At 36.4% G+C, this 17,725-nt stretch overlaps 1 protein-coding gene, 1 long non-coding RNA gene and 1 other non-coding gene across 3 annotated transcripts in view; 2 read left to right on the top strand and 1 right to left on the bottom strand.

Annotated features, from left to right (window-relative positions):
- Positions 1-15,712, top strand: part of LOC149646229 (uncharacterized) — a 300,812-nt gene extending 285,100 nt beyond the window's left edge. Inside the window, exon 2 of the long non-coding RNA XR_016371826.1 lies at positions 15,060-15,712. This is a non-coding gene — a long non-coding RNA (uncharacterized LOC149646229). The remainder of the gene's footprint in view (positions 1-15,059) is intronic.
- On the bottom strand, positions 5,897-6,952 carry LOC149646231 (uncharacterized). Its single transcript, XM_089849749.1, has 5 exons — positions 6,868-6,952; positions 6,610-6,749; positions 6,402-6,533; positions 6,057-6,293; positions 5,897-5,950 (listed from the first exon to the last, which is right to left on the bottom strand). The coding sequence occupies exons 1-5, from the start codon at positions 6,950-6,952 to the stop codon at positions 5,897-5,899; spliced, it is 648 nt and encodes a 215-aa protein (XP_089705875.1).
- On the top strand, positions 7,768-7,840 carry TRNAR-ACG (transfer RNA arginine (anticodon ACG)). Its single transcript has one exon. It is a non-coding gene; the product is annotated as a tRNA-Arg (tRNA).
- Positions 15,713-17,725: the final 2,013 nt, after the last annotated feature.

The following is a 17,725-nucleotide window of genomic DNA, read 5'->3' as shown; positions in this document are numbered from 1 at the left end:
ATCCGTACTAAAACAATAACATAAAAAATATGACACGCTTCGCTTTGAAAATTCTACACGGTATAATGTTCTGAGCGGTGTAGCAGTTCCAAAACCAAGCTTTGCATTTTTTTTTGCACATTTATATTTTTTTTTGTTAGGATCTCACTTCTTTTTTATTATTATATAAATTTTTTCATACCAAGAACTGATTTACCATAAGAAGGCATACGTCGCAATTTTTTACGCTTCTACTCTTACGCCGGTGTCATTGAACAAGTATGCCCCACCCCTTTCATGTCCGTCATTGCTCTGCGCTTTCCCATCGGATCCCGTGGGAATAGGTTATACAGACACGATTGACGTATCCCGAGTTTCCGACTAGAGAAAAGAATAACTTCCAGCAAAGTAAACAGAAAATGGAGGTTGTGCTGAAATGGTACGACAATTGTTTTAACTGCCATTAAATAGTTGGTTCAAGGATTTTGAATGTGTCTCTATGTGAAAATCGTTCGTTCTATAATTATTTCTAAATAGAATCACGTGTAATTTCTTATGGAGTGGCGTAGCGGTTAGTGCTTTTGCCTCGCAGCAAGAGGATCCCGGGTTCGATCCCGGACTGTGGCACCGGGTGAAAAATATGGGAACAAATCCTTCTGCGTAGAGTTTGCAAGTTCTCTCCCCGCTTGTTAAAGGAGTTTTCCTCCGCGGTCTAACCCGGTTTCTCCTTTCCATCAAAACTTGTAGGGGTTAACGGTAATAGTTAGTATAGGGCGCTGTAGGTTAGCTGTGGCATAGGGGCTAGCCACCACCCCTCTATGCATTGTAAAGGGACCCACCTGTAAACACGCCACAGGCTTAGTGTGGAATCCCTTCATAGACCAAGCTTAGATTATTATTATTATTTCCTGAGTTCGAAAAACCAAACCAAGGCTTAACGAAAATATTAAGTCTTGCCTCCGTTTCCAATTCCCCCCACTCATGAGGGGGCATGTTCGACTACCATTCGAGCACCGGACGCTATTTTATGCCTTCTTGTCGTAAATCACTTCTTTCCCTTACTTTATAATTTAAATGCTTAATAAATCACAAATTTTAGGTCTCTACCACGTCTAGAAGTACGTTAAAATTTTTATGATCGGCCAGTGAGTGAAATAAGAAAGATTTGACTTAAGGTATTTCCTAAACTATATTAGGTAGATACTTGAAATTTGGCGATAGAGGTAAACCTATTAAGAACTTTTAGTTAATGGAAAAGTGTGTTTGTAGTGCTTTCGGCGAGTGCACGGAATGCTTAATTTCGCGGACCCACTGCTGTGCACCCAGATAGTTTCCCTCCCATGAGTTGGAGAATTTTTCTAGTGGCCCGATCCATAACCTTTCCCGGGGCCCGCGAAGTCTCTCGACGGCCCTGTCTGATCGTAATATTTAATACGGATATAAATTTGTTACTCTAGCTCAAATAGGAACTAAATGGCAGCCAAATGAGAATATCCAGAAACGTTTCTCCGGGACTGTACCTAATAAAAGAAACCACACAGGTTAAACGATGTTGCTTTGTCTTAAGTAGACGGCATTCGTTTATTAACTAGTCTGAATAAATAAATTTAAATTATCATATTTTTTTTGAACATCAGTCTTCTTAGCAACTTACCGATTTAAATTTTTTTTTGGTGCAAGCTTGAAAATTTGTCAAGCCAGCAACAATAAAAACTATGTCCTTCCTACATGAAATCCCTTCAAAATAACTAAATTCATGATAAAATAATTTCGGAAAATGTAATTGTTCTTGAAAAAGCGTAGATGTGTAATTTTTTCAATTAATTTAGAGGGAATGGATCGATTAACAGTAGAATCAGTTGATTGAATTTAATATTGATTAAGGATTAAATGGATAAAAAAACTAAAAAAATTGCAATATCTGAACCTTCGCCAATTGATAAATCTCACACATATCGTTTTTTTGTCGTCCTTGGTCCTAACCAAGACTTTTTTTTATAATATCTGTTACTTCAGTCTTAATGTAATTAAATTTTGAATAATAATGTTTGCTATACCGTCATACATTTCGGGTTGAAAGAAGTACTTTAATTACATTTAACTTATATAAAAAACATAGATTTCGATAAGCATATAAATTGCACTTTATTTATGAAAGAAGTTTAAAAATTACAATATTTGAAATATAGAATAAAAATGTTTATTTGTTTAGTACACTCTATACATGTACAGTGTTGTAGAGATCAGACCAACAGCTTCCTTTATGTACAACCCCCAATACTGCCAACGGGTGCTGTCATACTAAACTATACAGGGTGTAAATAAATGGTTAGAATTCATGTTTTATTGTATGCTAGTGACAACGAGTGACAAGGTACAAAACGAATACTGGAGAATATGCCTGTGTGCATCAAAATATTTTAAAGCACAGTCCTACGATTACTCTTAGAACTTGGGCCTCAAATTACAACAACTAAACTGTTTGGTTAACACCTCAACGTAAATATTCGAAGTGTCTACCATTGTGGTTGAGGCACTCTTCCAGACGACTGTCCATGTCTTGCAATACATTTGCAAGCAGTAAACTCATGACGCATGGTAAGACTAATGGTATTGCTGTCTTATGAAATCCTCGCCCGTTAAGGCTTGATGCAGGGGGATATGATAATGCCGGTAGTGATGCCCTTGTAAACTGGCACAAACAGTAGAATGGCTTACTGCAACTTCTTGTTCCACCGCTCTACTATTAGCATGAATTGGCTTCAAAACGTGCTACGATGTCAAAATCTCTATCCTCATTACAAACTAACAGTCTCTTCTACGTTCACGATCTTGCACTACCGAAATAACTAAGGTGCTCGCCAATGTCGGAAAAGGTGCTTCGCACCGGATGTTGTCGGTGTGAAAACTGTTCGGGATAAAGCACTGCCTTTAGCTGAACGTTACTGCTACCTTCACCCAAAATAAACATCCTGTCCAATTTGTCCTGGTTGGAATAGGTTGGCATTTTGCTAGGAAACGAGACTAACTACTGTAATTCTACTACTTAGCTGCTACACTGAAGACTCTGTATATCAAAACGGACCGGAAATACCTCAAAGTTGAGTTTTTAAAGATTGCCAGCTTGAGCAGGTCATGGTGTTTATATTGGTGAAGGTCGCTTTTACGTTCGACACGTGACACCGCGGTATGTTTTTGGTGCTCCAATGTTCTCACCCGATAGGTCCAAACAATTACCATCCTGTTTTTCGGCTCAGCCTTGCGGTATTGCGTTCAATTTTGGTTCCCAATTTTTTTATTATTATTTCTTGTATTTCGCCTTTCGAGACTTTGTTTTTGTATATTTTGTTAACTTTTTCGTTTAGGGCTAAGTCAAACAACGCTCTTATTCGCTAATATAACACGCGAAATCGCCCTATTCCCGATCCTTTATTGAATGCGGACGGTCATAATTCCGACGAAGATACTGACTCGTTTCACCACAGAGATTTGGATATCAAAAATTCTGAACCCATGTCGTCAGTATCTTCTCCGGTCTCCTCACAGCCGTTGGTGGTCGCGAATTCCGCGGTTAGCAACACAATAGTCACGACAATGAGCTCTGGCGTAACACCGAGTACGCCAAATTCCGCCGATATTACCCAGATACAACAAATGTTGTCTAGCTTTACCTTGGCCCAAACTCAATCTTAAACGCAATTGTTAGCAGCCCTAACTTTACACACGCCACCCTCGACCACAGGAGGTTTAGCTAGTACCCCTCAAAATTTTACATTAAATAAGCAAAGTAAAATCGCTTCGAATCCGTCTAACATCGGGCTAAGTTTACCCGTAACGGCTTTTTTAACCAATACAGTACCGCAGGTTACGAATAGTTTACCTTTAGTGGTCCCAAGTGCGCCACCAATATTGAGCGGTCAAACACCCTCCCAAATTTCTCAGCACCCCGGTGCCCATAGCTACATTGTAAGTGGTAGTACTCCAGCTGGTTCAAATAATTTAAATCACCAGTTTCAAAATTGTCAATTTCACAATCGAAATTATCCGATTAATCAGTACACAGAAAAAACAATGTTTCGTATCTAAACGTTTTCCTAAACATCAAAATGCAAACGTGTTTACGGTTAAATGTAGAGTTTTTAAATATGCTTATGGCCCGTAGTATTTAGCCACTACACATGTTTAGATGTATCATGTTTAGGTTTGCAACATTTATTTCTCTTGGTGTATAGTTTTTAAATGTATTTAGTTTTACTCACGTATAGGTTCCTAACGTGTTTAGGTAGGTAGGTGAATAGTTATTTAACGTGTATAGGTAGGTCGGTGAATAGTTATTTAACGTATATAGGTAGGTAGGTGAATAGTTATTTAACGTGTTTAGATTTGTAGACGAAAATGTTTTAAACGTGATTTGCTTATAATGAGTTTAGGTTTGCAACGTTTATTTTTCTTGGTGTATAGCTTTTAAATGTGTTTAGTTTTACTCACGTATAGGTTCTTAACGTGTTTAGGTATCTAGTGAATAGATATTTAACGTGTATAGGTGGGTAGGTGAAAAGTTATCCAACGTGTTTTGATTTGTAGACGAAAATATTTTAAACGTGATTTGCTTATAAGTCGTTTAGGTTTACTTTATGTTGGTCTAAGTTAATGAAAAACCATTTAAGTTAAATATGGTTTCTATTCTTCAAAAAAAGTTTTATTCTTCATCAATTTTTTTTATTCTCCATCTTTTTTTTTATTCTCCATCAATTTTTTTTTATTCTTCATCAATTTTTTTATACTTCATCAATTTTTTTTATTCTTCATCAATTTATTTTTATTCTTCATCAATTTATTTTTATTCTTCATCAAACTATTGTTTTTAATTTTTATTCACGAAAAACTCGATTGTGCAAATTGACAATCAGTGATAACATTATTTACTTAGGTCACTTAGAGAGTACTTTTCCACAAATTTCAAATATTTGTATGATCTTTTAAATGCTGACTTTGGGGTGTAGTCATTTAATATGTATTCTTGGTAAAAGCCAAGAACTTGACTTGGGACTCCTGGATAAGAAAGATCGAACACGTAGTAATACGCCAACAGAGAGAAAATAGCCTCTCCCAAAACTAATGGAAATGTACATTTCAACTTCTGTTCTTGGTACAGGATAAATATTTGCTTTTCGCCATTTTTTTGAACGATGACCAATTGCGGTGCGTCGATTAAGTTTGAAACTGGAAACTCGTCCTGGAAGTATAATCATTTATTGGAATCTATTTAAAATATATCATTAGGAAAAAACTACAGAACATACTTGAGTGACATTTACAATTGAAAAGGGTTGATTTTTTTCGATTTCTTGCGTCCACAATTTTTTTGGGAACCTTTCACTCGACCAGTAGTAGTAAGGCTACGCTCTAAAAACATCACAAGTTCCAGATCTTTATTCAATTGACTATTGTCTTCATCCTCCAGATCATCACAATGATTTTTCAAAATTTCATTTCCCAAAATTTCCTTCAGTTTTTTAAAATTTTCAAGAAATATCTTCATGGAATCCTCTACCTTCAGAATAAGGTTGAGTTCCGCTTCCAGCTAAAAGGAAGAACATAATTATTTAAAAAAAAAATCATTTTCCTACCACTAATGAAATTTTACTCACAAAACGAACATCACTAAATTGAGGAAATTTATCCAATATCGAATTATGATCCACTTTATTCTGGAGCATCCATTTTCTTCTCTTTGTATACGTTGATCGATTTAATTTTAGTACCTTTGGAATATCTAACTCAGGTGCTTCAAACAACGCTGTAAGTTCCAATAATGCACTATCGTACGATATTTCCGGCATCTCAAGTTCTACTGAACAAGCTTCGTCTAAAGTTTTCGCCAATTTAATTTTTCTTTTTATTAGCACCAAAACTTTCACAATCCTTCAGTTTCAATTTTTCCAGCGGACAGCTTGTCTGTCAAAAATTTCTAAGGAACCAGAAATGGAAATTGCTGTGGTTAGACATAACTAATATTTCAGTCCAAAATCAATGTACTTATACGCCCTTTCAACTCAGTTTCGAATGTATCTTACCCATGGCACTTTGCTTTCGATGTCCACTTGAATACAAGGATATTTTTTGAACATGAGGTGTCCAACCAAGTCATACTCTTTTCTAGTATTCATCTCGTGTTTTGCTAGTAATCCGTACGCAAGTTCAGTAACAATTTTCGAGAAAATAGCCATTGGTTTTTTATCTTGAAGTCTCTTCTCTGTGTAATCCGAAAATTTAGGAAGTTTTATTTGTAAGGTATGAGATTCTACTCTCGCCTGAAATTAAATTTAATTATGGGGTTGTATACTAAACTGAAACTTAAATGGCTTACAAATAAAATAATTAGATAGGCTCTCTGGCTTTTTTCTCAAATGAGAACTTACCATTAACTCTTGTGATGATGAAGCTCCAGCTGAAAATTCCTCGTGTAACGCACTTGAAGAGCTGGCAGAAATTACGGAAATATTCTCTTCGTTTGAAAAATCATCGGCGTTGCGATACTCGACTAAAACAGTCTAAGCATATGGTTTTTTAAATGTACCACAATGATAGGATTGACCGAAGGATTCTTGAGTAGGACACAAAACATACCTGACGTTGTAAGAGGTTAGAATCTTGAGAAATTGATGACATATTTGAAGATCTATACACTTCCCCTTCACCCAACATCATTATTTGGTGAGCGCAACAATGTATGAGAACACTCCAATCATCAATTTCGGTACCATCTCCTTCCAAGACAATTTTTACAAAAGGGGTTCGCAAAATGTTTAATTTTGAACATCCCGAAAAGGAATAGAACCAAACCGTATAACTTTCTAAACGAAGAGTACTACCAGAATAATTTACCTTGATCAATAAAATCTTCAAAATCCTGAGCAAAAATAGCCTTCTTAATTTCTCTTTTCAAATCGATAATTTTGAAAAGAGACATTTGTTTCAAATATATTTTAAAATATGCACCTATATTCATAATTGTGTGTCAAAAGAGATTGTGACATTTATAAAAATGGTAAAACACATACATCTAAAAAACATATTACAATTAAGCCCGTGTTGGGCAAATTAATCATGCATAAATGTTTCAATATTCCAGAAATAAAAAAATGTCTACGAGAATTGAGAGATTATACACACCACGCAATAGAAAATGAGGTGGTTGATTAACACAGCTCTATATTTGGGGCGTTGTACAGCAGTACCAAGAACTTGCCGTCCATATAATGGCAAATTTGAGGCCACTTAAAAGCAAGTTTCTTAATTGGAATTAAAAACTTTTCTCCGCAAGATGGCCTTTTAATTATATAGCGATTTCAAATGGTTGTCAAAGTACTGCGTGACGGTTTTCACACAAACAACGTATGAAACCAGGTTAATGCAAACAGTATTGATAACAATCATAAAAGCTGGTCCAGCTTCTTCTGTGTATTTCTGCACCAAAATTGTGTCTTTTTCATACAAATGACCGTAAACCGTTATTGATGGACTGACAAGCATGGTAAACGTCTCGTCTGCATTTTCATCAAACATACGTAATGAGCGTTTTAAATCATTTTCAATACCAATTTCGTAGCCTTCATTAACAAGATCCACATCACCAAGAAAATGTTGATTTTTCCCACCATTTCCATCACCTTGTTCGAGTCCTGGCAAGCTCGCCATTAGCATTTAAAGATGATTATTAGAGTACAACGGAATAGAAATTTATAATATTGCAATGCTTCAATAGCATTTTGATCAACCTCTGACGGGCTTGTGGCGCAATGGATAACGCGTCTGCCTACGGAGCAGAAGATTCCAGGTTCGAGTCCTGGCAAGCTCTTTGTTTAGTTTAATAAAAAATATTTTATGCGACATAAAAAGTGCATAAATACAATGTTTGGAAACGTTTTTTTATAAAACGATGCAAGGGCTTGTGGCGCAATGGATAACGCGTCTGCCTACGGAGCAGAGGATTCCAGATACGAGTCCTGGCAAGCTCGGTGTTTAGTTTAATAAACAAGTTGGGAAAACCAAAATATTACCTCTCCAAGTCAAGAGGTCTACTACTACAAACTTATTTACCTAGATATGGAATTATTTCTCTTTTTTGAAGTAAAAATTTACGAAATATTGAAGCAGTATTCCAAGCATAGCGCATAATACAGTAAAGCAAACTACATTTTACATCCAATTAGGATAAATCTTGGACACATGGAAATCAGTCAATGGGGAAAAGATCAGGAAATGAAGTCTACGCTTCAGCTGTTTACCGTATATTCTGATAGCTACATTCACAATTGGTTTGCAGTGTAAACACTATCGTCTCGTCTCACCTCAACAATATTCTTAGTTTGCCAACATGAATGTTAACGTTAAATAACACCAAAGCCAAATTGTAGCTAGACGCACTAATAGTCAATGCGCACCATAAAGAGAATAAAAAGTCTGTAGCTACTACCCGTTTACCATTAGCCCTTTTACTATTCTAATTGCCACCATGATCTTTTCTTCTATTATAAAATCTTAACCTGATTATTTAAGAGTGTATTTAACTTTCGGCTCACTCTGAACCGTTGATGTCTCTTCATTTCAGACACGAAAATCAAAGCCCAAAGTTTACTTCACCTCAGGCCTCAATTATTTACTCTTTGTTTCACTAAGCCTTTTATTGTTTATTAATTAAATTAGGGTACAGCTTAAAAAAGATTAAGTTGTAAAGGCCTTCATGTCAAAACAGGGTAATATCAAGCAACATGTATCTAAAGGTATGTCCGCACTAGGCCAAAAATTGCGCTGCGTTCGCTACGCTCGCCAATCACGCCGAAAAAACCAGCTGTTCGCACTTCCAAATTTTCCGCGCTCAGCGTACTCGACGAAGCTGGCGAGAGAGAGAACGAAGTTGAAAATGTTCAACTTTTTGCGTCGATCTCGCCGGCGTAGGCGACGCACAACCAATCAGCGTCCATCGTTTTACGGACGTCATATTTAAAGAGCTGCATCGGTTTTTATTCACTATAGAAGTCTGAATTAATTGCATGTTGAATCTTGGTTTGGCTGCTATTTGGAATTTTTCTCGTTATGCTGTTGGACAACGAAACTAGAATTGATATTAATGCAAATGCTCAACGAAGAGTTTATCCCCGTATCGTTCGTAATAATATCTCATTTTGGATGTGGGATTATAAAAATTCCCATCTTTTTTTCTGTCCTGGAAAACTTCTCTAAACCAAATACGTTTTATATGGTCCCTTTTCTTTTGTTTTCGAATTAATAGCAATGAAATAATTAATTTATTCGCATGAGCTAAACGCTTCACTCTACTGCAATTTCCCGCCATTACTTCGCTCTATTCACAGAACTTATCCCACGTGACAAAGAAAAGGTCGTGGATTGGTTGTGCGTCGCCTACGCTGGCGAGATCGACGCAAAAAGTTCAACATTTTCAACTTCGTTCTCTCTCTCGCCAGCTTCGTCGAGTACGCTGAGCGCGGAAAATTTGGAAGTGCGAACAGCTGGTTTTCTCGGCGTGATTGGCGAGCGTAGCGAACGCAGCGAACTTAGCGCAGTTTTTGGCCTAGTGCGGACATACCTTTAGACGTTAGCAATTGTTACCGATATATAGCATTAATTAAAGGTATAAAATCGATTAAAATAATAAATCTAAATTATCCTGGTTTAAAATAGTAGCTATAGGTAATTCGCCGTGGCACCACTTGTCCACGAATTCAAGGCGTTGCATGGTGTAGAAATCGGCTCGTGCGCGCATGAGTAATCTAGCTCTCGCTTTAGTAAGGATCAAGAGCGAGGACACCGGCTGTTTGGCGAATACTTTCGAGTTCCTAGCGTCCCAGATCTGGAAGCGAAGCTCGGAGACGATGATACGAAAGACGTAGCGTAGCGGTCCTGCGACTGGGATGACTTCTTGGTAAGCCGCTGCCCTGGCCGTCAAAAAACGTTATTAAAAAAAACGAATCAGGTGTCGCCATACGGGTTTTACGGCGGGACAGTCGAAAACGGCGTGGAGTACGGTTTCTGGAGAGTTGCAATGTGGTCAACTCCAAGAACTGGTCATTTCATGCTTCTGGAGAAAGAAACGGACTGGAAGGACGCTATGGACTGTCCGCCAAAGAAGGTCGCGACGGCTTCCCTCGATCGCTTTGTTTGAAGCTTCCCAGAAGACTGCTTTCCAGTTTATGTTTGGGGTGGTCACCACCGCTCTAATTCGGGTCTCGGCAGGTTTGCATTAGAGTGCGAAGTTGCTGGCTCGTACATTTCTCCCAGTTAAAAGCGGCGTCCTTAATCTTCAGACTGCGTGCGCGAGGAGGAAAATCGTTGTAGAGCGGATGGACTTGGCCTGCGTGTGGAAGGATCTTGTCCCAGGGAATTTTAAAAACGGTGTTGACTGTACTGGAAATAAAATATCGAATTGAATGGTAAACAGGATGGCTCGTGGTTAACATGTTTCGAGCGTTTCTTAAAAAACTGGTTACTGCTATTTCAGTTTCCAAGTTGGGAAGTCCCAGACCACCATCCTTGTTTCACTAAGAATATTGCGGATTATACTTAATATACCCGCCGGAGTCTAGGTCTTAGTGTTCTTCATGAAATCACTAAACCAAGGACTATTCTATATACAGACGTAGTATAGCTTAAGTAATATATAAACAGCCATTTCAAATAACAATATTAAAAACAATCTTTGGAATATCAAAATGAAACAGAGCTTTAAAGCTACAAAAGTACTAAATGCATCATAATTACGAAAAATACTTCCACATATTCACTTTATATTATGGAAAAAGGGAATATTAAGGATCTGTATGATTTCTTAACACATCAACACAAGGCTAACTGCTAACGCGACGCACTAGTGTAACAATGGACGGACACAAACAGACAACAAGTTGGGAAAACCAAAATATTACCTCTCCGAGTCAAGGGGTCTACTACTACAAACTTATTTACCTAGATATGGAATTATTTCTCTTTTTTGAAGTAAAATTTATGAAATATTGAAGCAGTATTCCAAGCATAGCGAATATACAGTAAAGCAGACGACATTTAACATCCAATAAGAATAAATCTCGGACACATGGAAATCAGTCAATGGGGAAAAGAACCGGAAATGAAGTCTACGCTTCAGCTGTTTACCGTTTATTCTGATAGCTACATTCACAACTGGTTTGCAGTGTAAACACTATCGTCTCGTCTCACCTCAACCATATTCTTAGTTTGCCAACATGAATGTTATCGTTAAATAACACCAAAGCTAAATTGTAGCTAGACGCACTAATAGTCAATGCGCACAATAAAGAGAATAAAAAGTCTTTAGCTACTACCCGTTTACCATTAGCCCTTTTACTATTCTAATTGCCACCATGATCTTTTCTTCTATTATAAAATCTTAACCTGATTATTTAAGAGTGTATTTAACTTTCGGCTCACTCTGAACCGTTAATGTCTCTTCATTATAGACACGAAAATCAAAGCCCAAAGTTTACTTCACCTCAGGCCTCAAATATTTACTCTTTGTTTCACTAAGCATATTGCGGATATTACTTGATATATCCGCCGGAGTCTAGGTCTTAGTTTTCTTCATGAAATCACTAAACCAAGGATTATTCTATATACAGATGTAGTATAGCTTAAGTAATATATAAACAGCCATTTAAAATAATAATATTAAAAAAGTCTTTGGAATATCAAAATGAAACAGCTTTAAAGATACAAAAGTACTAAATGCATCATAATTACGAAAAATACTTCACTTTATATTATATAAAAAGGGAATATTAAGGTTCTGTATGATTTCTTAACACGTCAAAACAAGGCTAACTGCTAACGCGACGCACTAGTGTAACAATGGACGGACACACAGAGACAAAAACATAGACTTCTACTTTACTCTTTCCGTATAAATTCTGAGTTGAGAAACAGGATTATCTCGAATACTAAAACAAGGAAGGATTATAAAATATGAAACATGGAGTGGAAGCTGTATCCTTATTACTCAGTTTTTATTAACTAACGTTATCATTACTTGTCCGATATTAGCTTTGCAAAAGAGTTTCCGTGGTTTGTAATACAATGGAGTAACGTCTTTTTTACTCGCTCTATATTGACTATGAAATGCGTATAGTGTTTCGACTTCATACGCAATCTTCATTACTCGTCCTATATAAACTTTGACTAGAAATTTTTGATTGATAGAGGTTTTTCTTAAACAATTTCTTAATTTTATTTGATATTAATTATTATCTTCGTCAGATATTTGCTTTAGTTATACTTACATCGTTTTAAGAAACTTTATTCGTAATATCGTTTGAACTTAAACTATTATTTTGGTTTCCCCGCTAGCGTACTGCCTTTGCCAAAGTTTTGGAAATCTAGGGTATATATAGCAATCGTCTCCCAGTAAATGTTAAGAAAGTGCGCAATTGCGAAAACCTTCGGTGGTGATCCCACCTTAGGGAGGCTAGACGTTTCTCGTAACCCTAGCTGATCGCCGCGTAAATCCTAACCATAACAGCGATAATAGAGTAGAAGCCATTGTTGCAGATTGGTGTCTATGTGGTATAGATGAAAGACCAGTTGATAGTGATGTTAGAAGCCAATGTTGCAAGATTGGTGTCTATGTGGTATAGACGGAAGACTAGTCCATGGGGGCGTTAGAGGCCATCAAGTAGCGACAGTTTTCCGAATTTCTGTGAACTGCGAACGCAGTCCGGAAACTAACAATACGTTTGCTCCGATTTCCCAACTGCGAACGCGGTGACAGACACACCCACACACACCCCTTTTATGTTCTTGCAACCGAAGAGCTTGGTTCTCTTGATGTGAATGAACTTTGATTGTTTCTGTATCAATGTCATACGGAATAATTACTTCAATCACTCCAAATTCATCAGACAAGTCTGGATGATCCTCTGATTCAATTTTGTGAGAAAAATGTTTTGGAAGTTTATCAAAGTACCCTCTGCGGCCAGATTTGTTATTGAAGTGAAGCCCACAAACAGTTTGATACTTCGAACCAATAACCTTCCGAGACGGTGTGCTCCATGTCTGTTTTTCAACTGCAGCGGTATGTTCTGCAGCATTTCTTTCAATAATTTCTATCCATATTTTTCTGAGTGTTTCACATTTCGGAAAGGGACTAAAGGTGTAGTTTGGGTTTCTAAGCGTTGTCGATTTACACTCAGGAACGCAGCACCGACGGCCAACCATTTTAAATTGTCTTAAACCCGCAAGAGCTAATCAGATTCAGATCGGATTGAAAAATTTCCTAAAAACGAACCAAGGCTTATATTATTTTCGACCAAAATCTTAATTTTAAAAATGACACAATTGTGATGTTTTTAAGACCTAAACTAATTTAAAAAAAGATAAACTCACCTTTGAATTTTTTAAGCTTCCAATTTGTTGTTTGAACTAAAATTTGTCGTTAATTCACGTTCGTGAAGGCGCTCTTAACAAATTCGGCCATATTTAAAAACACGGAAAACGTAAAATACGTCACTATGACGTCAGACAAGAACTTTTACCCGTGATGCTTTGCGAATTTATGATATGGCCTATTAGATTCCTTAATCCAATCATCTATAGTAGTACAGTCCTCTGGTACTCGAGCGACTGTTTTCATATAATCGAGTAAGTTGAGGTAAGCTCGAATAGCATTTAAGTCACCCTGTACTACGAGTTGTGGTAGAGTCTGAGGTCCGTACAACGGATCTATTCTCAGATAGGCGCATAGGAAGAAATAAAACTCGTAAATTAAACGTAACGGCCAGGGTCTATTTATAGTCAGTTCGTTCAACGTTGTACGGAGAGTTTCAGGATCCATGTTTAACTTTCGGTGTTTGAAGATCGACTGCGTATTTTGATCATTTCCTAAGCCGCTTTTATACTAAATTTCTTAATAGACACGCCCACATTCCTCAATAATTTAACAATAGCCTGATTTATTGCCTCCTCAGTCACCAGATGTTTTCTCACAATGCATTTCGGACCCATGCCTGTTAATAGTTTACCGATTTTATAACAAAAGAACGTTGGATTTGCTTTATGTCAAATAAATTGTCAACAAAAGAGTGGTCTATAAATAGAATTTTGGTACAAACACTGCAATAAGAGACAATTTTATTGGGGTAATAACTGAAAAAAATGGTGTGTAAAGCATTTCTGGAGATTCTCAAATGAGAAAATATTCTTTGTTATCTTCAAGTCTGTTAAATAATAACTTTCCGAATTTCTCTAACAGGTCATAAAAACCCTTGTACACTTTTCAAAAAAATTGTACCTTAAGTTGTGTAGGCGAGAAGTCAGCCTACACAATTAAAAAAAAAGCAATGAATCACAAAATAAATTCCGTTCATAACAATTCCGCACGGGTCAACCACCTCCTAAAGCCCTTGCCTGAACGTGTTTACGGAATAGGCAATAAAATATTTTTAATCAACCAGGTAGCAACTAGGCATTTAAATATAACATATTTAATTTCTTAAGAGGCTAAATTTCGAAAGTTTTATAGTAGAGACAACGCCAATTGAGCTAGTATTCGTTATGAAAAGGTTTATCTGCGGATCAAAATTCTCAATAAAAGTCGAATAGCAAACATTAGGCGTCTTTCGACTGTAATACCTTTAAAAAGGACACAATTGAATGTGAAAGGCTTGTAAATAAAGGAAGCTAAACCCAGAGCAATTTGGTCCTATATGGACAAATAGTTCCAGTATTCCAAAATAAAATTATGGTTTTGTCTGAAAAGGGGTTAAGACTTTGAAGCACTTAATTTTAAAAATGTTAACGCATTCGTATCATGGGGACAATAGAGTCAAGGGATTTCTCTTATCATTCATTAATAAAAACGGCACACAACAACGTTTCGTCTTCTAACGTTTATTTGTAAACCCTAATTAAATAAACCTGTTAATCCCACTAAAAAGATGTAAAAAATCAGAGACTTTGTGAGAATGACTGAAACAAACAAGGATTTGAGCATGATTTTTCTACCAACGTATTCTTAATCTCAAAGTTCTGTATAGGCGTAAATATCTGACAAGAAATTCTACAGGGCCGGTAGGCCCTTGTAGATATGACTTGATACTCTTTTGTAACGTTAAATCAAAATTCACATGCTTTTACCAATTTTCCTATGGAGATTAACATGGGGTTTTTCGTGATATTTAACCACCTCTAACTGAAAAACTAGAGCGAAGTTACTTTTCGGAATACTCTTAATTTAACAATTAAGTATTCAGGGTGTGCGATCGGCTAGTCTAATCAGAAACAATTAAGTCTAAGTATGTTAATTTTAGTTAATTACAGAAGTACTTGTTTCGACCATCGTGATTGGACATAATAATAATGCTAGAGCTCTTCGAAAACTCAAAACAACCAAGTATCTATGGTGTAGTGGTTATCACGTCCGCTTTACACTTGGAAGGTCCCAGGTTCGAGCCCTGGTAGATGCATGACTTGACTATCGTTATTGGACACAATAATAAGCTAGATCTCTTCGAAAACTCAGAATAACCAAGTATTCATTGTGTAGTGGTTATCACGTCCGCTTTACACGCGGAAGGTCCCGGGTTCGAGCCCTGGTAGATACATGTTTTGACCATCGTGATTGGACATAATAATAAGCTAGATCTCTTAGGAATCTCAGTATTACCAGGTATGTGTAGTGTAGTGGTTATCTCGTCCGCCTAACACGCGGAAGGTGCAACGTTTGGGCCCTGCTAGATACATGTTTTGACCATCGTAATTGGACATAATAATAAGCGGTAAAGAAAACATAATTACTCAAAATTTAATTACATTAAGACTGAAGCGACAGATATTATATAAAAACGTCTTGGTTTGGACCAAGGCCGAAAAAACAAACGATATGTGTGAGGTTTATCAATTGACTGAAGTTTCAGATATTGAAATTTTTTCTAGTTATTTTTATACACTCAATCCTTAATCAATATTTAATTCAATCAACTGATTTTACTGTTAATCGACCTAGTCCCTCTAAATTAATTGAAAAAATTACATATCTACGCTTTTTCAAGAACAATTACATTTTCCGAAAACATTTTATCATGAAATTAATTATTTTGAAGGGATTTCGTGTCGATGCTCACTAACTTGTGAGCATCTTGACCGACATAGTTTTAATTGTTGCTGGCTTGACAAATTTTCAAGTTTGCACCAAAAGAAGTTTAAATCTGTTTTAAGTTGTTGATAAGACTGTCGTTTAGAGTGAATGTCGTCTACTTAAGACAAAGCAACAAAGTTTATCCTGTGTGGTAAAGGGTAAAGATCACATAAACAGAAATACTTCTCAGACTTGTTATATTCATTTCCCGCGGAAATAATATGGTTAAACAAATCATTCATTACTAGTTATGCCAAGAAGGTCACATTTAACTCCGACACCCCCTCCCTTCCTCTATTTTCCCAATATATGGCATTTTATAATCACCAGTGGTTTCAGTGTATGGGTCATCTGAGCCGTCGCAACACACTCAGCCAATATTACCATAGACTGAGTTATGACCAAGAAATTCTTAAGTACGGAAAAGGAAGTTCCAGTGCAACTTTACCATCAAAGAGGCGACAATAGAAATGTAGCATTTCGATATACGAAATTAAATGTACAAATTCGCGCAACACCCTTGTTTGGCATCCACGATCAAATATTTACATTTTCCATTCGAGTTATGCCAAAGTTCGCTTGCTTGTTTTAGACATCCAGTAGAACATTTCAAATATTCAATACTGTATCCTCAACATGATAAATTAATTTCACGATAGAATGTTTTCGGAAAATGTAATTGTTCTTGAAAAAGCGTAGATATGTAATTTTTTCAATTAATTTAGAGGGACTAGGTCGATTAACAGTAAAATCAGTTGATTGAATTAAATATTGATTAAGGATTGAGTGTATAAAAATAACTAGAAAAAATTTCAATATCTGAAACTTCAGTCAATTGATAAACCTCACACATATCGTTTGTTTTTTCGGCCTTGGTCCAAACCAAGACGTTTTTATATATAATATTAATGTTTTACTCTACCCAACTTGTTAACAATGTTGAACCCCCAACCAGTATTTAAGATCGGCTTAAGAGACTTCATCGAGCGGGAAAATCACAATATATTGTATGGTTTGCGATAAAAAAGGTTAAAAAATGTACTGTTTTTTAACAAATGTTTTGATTAATCCTAGATTGACACAGCGTTTACTTGAAATGTAAGCACTGAAAGTTTTTGATTTAGCTGTCAGATTGAAGGTAAAATGGGGTATTTAGGATAGCTTTGTTACATTATTTGCTACATTAAAGATGATAAAAGAGCGTTATTTCGTGCATCTTTAAAAAAAGAACGAAATTAGTCTCCAAGTCTATAGTTCTGGAAAAATACTCATATATTTTCATGGTTTAGGTTAACGCATCAAAAAGGCCTTTTAAACTTGTCAGGATAATGCCTTCAAGGCAAACACCTAGAATCAAATGTTTCGTGGAAGGAAGAGTCACCAACTAACAAAGCAATAAATCACAAAATAAATTCCATTCATAACAATACAAATGGTTCGGCCATGCCCCTAAAAGCCATCACGTAGGGACGTGTTTAAGTAAAAATAAAAACGGATGGGGATAAATCCTTTTGTTATGGATCAAGTTCGACCTCTTCCCCCTAACCGCCTTTTAATGTCATAAAACCAGGTGGGTGGTCCTAT

The sequence above is a fragment of the Phalangium opilio genome, unplaced genomic scaffold, assembly GCF_054372755.1.
Source record: "Phalangium opilio isolate 3A_F unplaced genomic scaffold, DU_Popi_V2 ptg000089l_1, whole genome shotgun sequence".
NCBI classification, from domain to species: domain Eukaryota; kingdom Metazoa; phylum Arthropoda; class Arachnida; order Opiliones; family Phalangiidae; genus Phalangium; species Phalangium opilio.
Note: the sequence above shows the minus strand (reverse complement) of the source record. Positions and strands in the feature narration are given on the sequence as shown.

Bases quoted from the DNA above. Each gene is read 5' to 3' on its own strand.
- LOC149646231 (XM_089849749.1), bottom strand. From the start codon at position 6,952: ATGTCTCTTTTCAAAATTATCGATTTGAAAAGAGAAATTAAGAAGGCT. The intron at 6,750-6,867 runs GTAAATTATTCT...TTGTCTTGGAAG, and splicing joins TGAAGATTTTATTGATCAAG to GAGATGGTACCGAAATTGAT. The intron at 6,294-6,401 runs GTAAGTTCTCAT...ATTTAATTTCAG, and splicing joins CATCATCACAAGAGTTAATG to GCGAGAGTAGAATCTCATAC.